The sequence below is a fragment of the Orbilia oligospora genome, assembly GCF_000225545.1.
Source record: "Orbilia oligospora ATCC 24927 unplaced genomic scaffold scaffold00083, whole genome shotgun sequence".
Taxonomy (NCBI): Eukaryota; Fungi; Ascomycota; class Orbiliomycetes; order Orbiliales; family Orbiliaceae; genus Orbilia; species Orbilia oligospora.
Genome location: NW_011645640.1, coordinates 1,644,708 through 1,650,707, shown reverse-complemented (window position 1 = coordinate 1,650,707; position 6,000 = coordinate 1,644,708). Strand labels below are relative to the sequence as shown.

General features: G+C 44.4%; 3 protein-coding genes across 3 annotated transcripts; 2 read left to right on the top strand and 1 right to left on the bottom strand.

Annotated features, from left to right (window-relative positions):
- Positions 1 to 623: 623 nt before the first annotated feature.
- Positions 624 to 1,681, top strand: AOL_s00083g474 (uncharacterized protein; the record flags this gene model as incomplete). The annotated part of the gene is made up of 5 exons (XM_011125653.1): positions 624 to 678; positions 762 to 885; positions 944 to 981; positions 1,056 to 1,249; positions 1,313 to 1,681. 5 exons carry the CDS (start codon positions 624 to 626, stop codon positions 1,679 to 1,681), a joined length of 780 nt encoding a protein of 259 aa, XP_011123955.1.
- A 660-nt stretch (positions 1,682 to 2,341) lies between these two features.
- On the top strand, positions 2,342 to 3,247 carry AOL_s00083g473 (uncharacterized protein; the record flags this gene model as incomplete). Its single annotated transcript, XM_011125652.1, has 3 exons — positions 2,342 to 2,691; positions 2,780 to 2,842; positions 2,920 to 3,247. The coding sequence occupies 3 exons, from the start codon at positions 2,342 to 2,344 to the stop codon at positions 3,245 to 3,247; spliced, it is 741 nt and encodes a 246-aa protein (XP_011123954.1).
- Positions 3,248 to 4,644: 1,397 nt separating this feature from the next.
- On the bottom strand, positions 4,645 to 5,443 carry AOL_s00083g472 (uncharacterized protein; the record flags this gene model as incomplete). Its single annotated transcript, XM_011125651.1, has 4 exons — positions 4,645 to 4,838; positions 4,896 to 4,948; positions 5,005 to 5,256; positions 5,316 to 5,443. The coding sequence occupies 4 exons, from the start codon at positions 5,441 to 5,443 to the stop codon at positions 4,645 to 4,647; spliced, it is 627 nt and encodes a 208-aa protein (XP_011123953.1).
- Positions 5,444 to 6,000: the final 557 nt, after the last annotated feature.

The following is a 6,000-nucleotide window of genomic DNA, read 5'->3' as shown; positions in this document are numbered from 1 at the left end:
CCTCCGTTGAATCCTAGACGTACTAAGTACTCCCTTACCTGCCTAATACCTTTTTTATTTATTATCATTACTGTTATTATCATATATTTATATATACAAGTATATATAAGTACTTACATATATATTATTTTCACGATAAGAGTACGAACTTCAGGATTTATATTATTTTAATTTATATATTTGACAATGAGAGAGCGTGGGGCTATCGGAGTTCGTATTGGTTGGTGAGCTCGAGCATTCATGTTTCAATGGTCCTGTGACGTAGAGGCAGATCTGTTTTCTTGGTCCGCATCCACCGCCCTGCAACCCAAATGCTAAGTAAATACCTAGGTACCTAAGTACTGACTTACCTACCACTTACTTACTTACTTTACTTACTTACTTACTTACCTGGATCTCCACTATTGGCCTTCTCTTCTTCACCACCCTCATCTTCCGCGACAAGGACGACCCATCAAGTTCAGAGAGTCTCCTCTCCTTATCCGCCGTAAGCACACGACATTATTATTATTGTTTTTCACCAACTGCGGCCTTTTAACCATCAATCTCTGATCCTTGTTCTGTGTATCAGAAAAAAAAACAAAAAGTATAGAATAGAAAACTCTCCAGCTCAATCACCATTCATGTCGCGACAGCGTCCCACGTCATCCTCATCCCCCGCTGTTGCCAGTAACGGAGGTTCGTATATGCCCATCCATCTTTGTAACTGTATGTCTAAGTGCTGGCGATATGTTGCTAATATTTTGAGTTGGGCTTGTTAGGAGTCGACACCAAGATGAAGGAAATAACAAACGATGACCGCCACTTTTCCATGCTCCGGTACTACCCCAGACTTCCCTGGTATCTCTCGCCCTATCGCGGTGCTGCCCGTGGCGGCTTGCTGTCGTAACTGGGTCACTGAGGATGTATTTCGCTGACGGTTATTATTTCCCGGAGCTCGTAGACAGCTTCACGCTGCAGACTTCATTACTGAACTAAATGGTATGTTGGAACTTCTCAAGGGCAATCGCATGGCTGCAAAAAACATAACATTGGCTGACTCGGCGTTCCTATAGGCTTCTGTGGCATCATGTCGGTGTTCACCTCACTGCGGTACTGTCTCGGCGAACCTTCCGACCTAACAAACATCTGGATCGCTCTCACCTTTATGCCATTCGGTCTCTTCTTCGACTTCATGGACGGAAGAATCGCTCGGTGGCAGAAGAAATCATCTATGCTTGGCCAAGAGCTCGACTCTCTCGCTGATTTGGTACGCTACAGTGCTCTTCGATTATGTTGAATGATCAACCCTAACGGTTATGCCCAAATTCAGATCTCTTTCGGCGTTGCGCCTGCTTCTTTAGCCTTTGCCATCGGATTTCGCAGTTTCCTCGACACTGTCCTATTATCCTTCTTTGTGCTTTGTGGACTCTCTCGCCTGGCTCGTTTCAATGTTTCCGTCCAGTATCTCCCAAAAGATGCATCCGGAAAGTCAAAATACTTCGAGGGAACGCCCACGCCAACATCCCTCGGCTTGATGGCCATCGCGGCATGGTGGGTTAAGAATGAATGGATCTTAGAGAATTTGCCATTGGGAGTCATCCTTAAAGGTACAAATCTGGAATTTCATCCTGCAGTCCTTTTGTTTGTGGCTCACGGCTGTGCTATGGTGAGCAAGAGCCTGAAGGTTCCTAAACCTTAGACGATGTTACGAATTCAAAATCTTTGATTTCCTATAATCCTTTCCCCGACTCCTTCTCCCCCCTTTTTCTTGGGCGAATTGCCAGCCTGTTGTTTATTCTATGTTGGCCTGGTTTTCTTTTTCGTTTTTTTCTATATTACCCCCCCCCCCCCCCTCTGTGCACGAGTCCAGCGTCCAGGCTTGTATTTTTGGGGCCTAACCTCGTGCACTACTGCGAATGGAATAGTTCTATACAGTCTCATGATTAAACAATACAATAGGATCATTCGCTTGAAATTACAACGGTCTTCAATGTGTTTATGTATACCATATGCTCTGAACTCACCCCCTAAACTTGCAGGTTGTCTATACGTAGCTAGATGCCTTAGTGTCGACTTTGTTTCAACGTTTTTCCTAGCCTGCACGTGCCAATCTGTAGAGCCGTTTGACCATGCGAGAAGGGTTTTTTAATATCTTGGTTCGTTTCTAAAAATGCAAACTGGTTCCCATTATTAATCGCGGTTATTAATCCGAATTCAAGTTTAAGGTTGCTTAACCTTTCTCGCCTGATCGATTTCACCCCTCCGAACGAACCCATCTCAACATCTCCTCCAAGAACCCCACAGCCCCTCAGTCAACTAACCCTCCCCTCTCACCGAATACCAAGCCCCTACGAAAACCATGGCCGAAAAATCTCACTGCCTATACTGCTTTGACGTCCTCGCTTCATCGTACTCTAAGAAAAGGCCTCTCACACTCTCTGAAGTGGAAACAGCCTACCATGACCTCGAAACACATAACTCATCACTCCCAAATGGTAACAGCAATAGCAGTAGCACAAATGGAGTGGTAACTAACGGTGTCTCCATCAACGGACACGTCTCATCTACAAATGGAGTATCACATCCGGAACGGCCGTTATTCGTTACGTGGAATGTGGTAAGGTCTAGAGGGAAACAGCTGCGGGGTTGTATTGGGACTTTTGAGCCGCAGAAGTTGGATGAGGGGCTGGCTTCGTATGCTCTGACCTCGTACGTTTTTGACCTTCCTAATGAATATATATACATATGTATTACGACTGAGGGAATTAAATCAAATTACTGAAACGTTCTATGGCAGAGCATTTGACGATACCAGGTTTAACCCGATAGACGCGAAGGAACTATCGTCATTGGAATGCGGGTAATTATCTTCTAAACTACCATCACATTACTATTACCAAGGAAGGCGTAGCATATCCCTAACTGTCATCATTGCAGCGTCTCGATCCTAACCGATTTCGAACCAGCCTCAAGCCCATTCGACTGGACCTTAGGCACTCATGGCCTTCGAATATCATTTACGTACCACGGCCGTCGTCATGGCGCTACCTATCTCCCCGATGTCCCGGTAGAACAAGGTTGGACACAAGAAGAGACTTTGGTCTCGCTGATGAGGAAAGCTGGGTGGGGTGGAAAGTCTTCGGAATGGCAAAAGGTGAATTTGCAAGTGACGAGGTACAAGGGGACTAAGTCGAGTGCATCGTATGAGGAATACAAAGAGTTTAAGGAATTCATAGAAGAGCTGAGGGGGAGTGAAAAGGAATGAAATCGGAGGTCTATATGCGGCTTTCTTGGAGAGGAGTTGATCGTCCCCGGCTCTCTCTAGCTTACTGGGTTTCGAGGGACGGGATCTGGGGACCAGGGAATTAGGAAATCGGTGAGAAGGTGTGAATCTAGGCGTTCTTTTTGTGGAGTTTTTTTGTGAGTAAAGTTTGTATTGGAGAATATGCGTTATGGCCGGCAGGGAATCTGGGAAGGCTAGGAGGAGTCAAGGTAACAATTTCGATCTTGGTTATAGCAGGTAATTTTATCAAGCAAGGCTCGATTGGGTGTGTCTACGGAACATCTTACATAGGTAGGTAGTATTATTTATTTTTTAATCTCGATACGACATATATTATTCTAATATATCTGAATATCCGTCGATATCCTTCGTTGCTTCTTATCCTTTGTTCCTTGGTTTGCGTATACGATATTGCTATTTTGAAGCTTTTTTTAAAAAAAGATCTAAGCTGCCGGCACATGTGACTGGATATCGATAGCGCCGACGCCTTGCAATAGGCTAGATATTCTTGGGCGAGTACCCGAACGGGTACTCACACACCCAAAATAATAACGGCAATACTGGGATTGATATCTCAAGTTTCCATCCTTCTTAGTTTCGTCATGTGTCTATCTGTCCTGTAGCTGTCTGTTTTAGAGGAACCTAATACACGCGCTGCATAGGTTTTGGAGTTTCTGGGCCTGTGAAGAATACCCTGCATGTCAAATATTTTAAATTTCTGGTATGAAAAAAGATAAATGTAGTAGCGCAATGCAATGCAATCAACACCGCCTTCTCCTAATGTACCGGACAAAAGATCGATATATCGCCAATTGGAAAAAAAAAAAAAAGAAAAAAGGAAAAAAGGAAAAAAAGGTACGGAAGAGAAACGAAGAAAAATAAGACCTCTACTCCTTTTTAAAACAACGACGGTGGTATCAAAGAGATATCAAAAAAGAGGCGAATAAAATCAGTAGGAAAGAAGAGAGAAGCGCGGCAAGGAAATAGAAGGTGGGTAAATGATGGTGTAGGCTTGGATGTTGTTTCAGAAAGGTGAATATACAATAAAAGAGGTAGGTAGATTAGCAAATGACTCGCTCTGGAAAGCGGAATGGTATAGTATAATGACGATAAGGCCGTTAGTTTTTCAGGTTGGAACAAAGGAACTTCGAGTGATCGGGGTAAGGCTGGCAGTTGGCGGTTAATAAAGAGTAACAAAAAACAAGATAAATAAAATAAGGAAATCGACTGGTTAGTGCGCATGATAAGGTATTCGGCAGAGACTATGATGTAAAATAGTAAAACAGTGGCCTTTTATTAGGTCACATTGAATACTGGTGACTTCAAAGTGATAGAGATGATCCGGTTGATAGACTGTTAATATGCGGAAGGGATATTGTTCACATAATCGTGCAGCAAGAGAGCTTGCTGAAGAATCCTTTCTTCTTCTTGCCGTTTGCATCGCTGGCTTGGCCTTTCTCGTTATCTTCGATAGTGGTGGGGTAATTTTGTAAACCACTGGTTGGAACATTGGCTTGTCGGGTAGGGGGTGCTGCCTGGCCCCTCCTTGCGGCGACCACTCTGCGCACAATGACTAGGTATCATATTTCAGTTTAATCCAAAGCTTTTGGGTGGGTTGAAGAGGGCTTACGAGCAAATGTTTCTTCGATATTAACCATATTCCTTGCGGATGTCTCCATAAACCTAACAATAAAGTTAGCAAGCCTGTCTTGGTATAATACGTTCTGCTTCCAACATACCCGCATCCATGATCCCTCGCCCAGTTTAGCCCTTCAACACTAGCAACTTGTCTATCATGCGCCAAGTCGACCTTATTCCCCGCTACAAATTTGATCTGTGGTGGTTTAGCCGGCGACCGCTCCTCAGACTCCATTTCTATCAGGTCGTTGAAATAATCAAGGGCGACGAGGGAATCATGGCTGGTGATATCGTATACTAGAAGAAATGCGTCTGCATCTCGCGTATTTGCCGCTGACCACAGGCCACGATATCTGTAAGTGTTGAACAGTCAGTGGTTGCATGTTAATCTATGGTTCGGACAAGTTCGCACTCTTCTTGGCCCGCTGTATCTGTGAGGTGTAGGTGATATGTCACGCCATCGATAACTCTAGTGACGGAGTAGCTGTCCTCTGCATGGTCATGGTATAAACATAAGCATCTGCTCCTCAAATTGTTCATCGAGTTCCATCGGAATACCTATTGTTGGGTCATAGCTACAAATTGAAATACCACAACCAATTAGATACTAATTTCGTAGGTAATACCCAAAGAATAGGGGACCTACTCATGTGTCCATTTACTTCGCACCAGTCGTAACGATATCGATGATTTACCTGCGACAACGAAACCAGGTTAGCAAACCTCTCCAAAACCGCATATGCAAGGCCCTCTTCTTTTCAAGGATTATCAACAATGTTAGATGAACGTGAGACATTGGTGCAGACAGGAGCAAGCGTGCTGTTCGGGTGCGTGTGGCAGATCGAATCTGTACCTGTTCCACCATCTCCACAAACGGTGATAGCTATCCTATTTTCGTCCTCCATGTGCGGCCGCGCACCCAAGATTGGATGAATTTCAGAGAACTCCGGAGCTTGGTTTTCTAGTGCTGGTTGTTGTCGCGCGAACGAGGTATTCTTCTTCCTTTTTTTTTGGGTTGTTTGCAATCTCTATACTATCGCCGTTTTTGGTGACGGTCTTTGTCGGCTTGGGCTTTTTGGGGTGGTGGTGGAGTAACA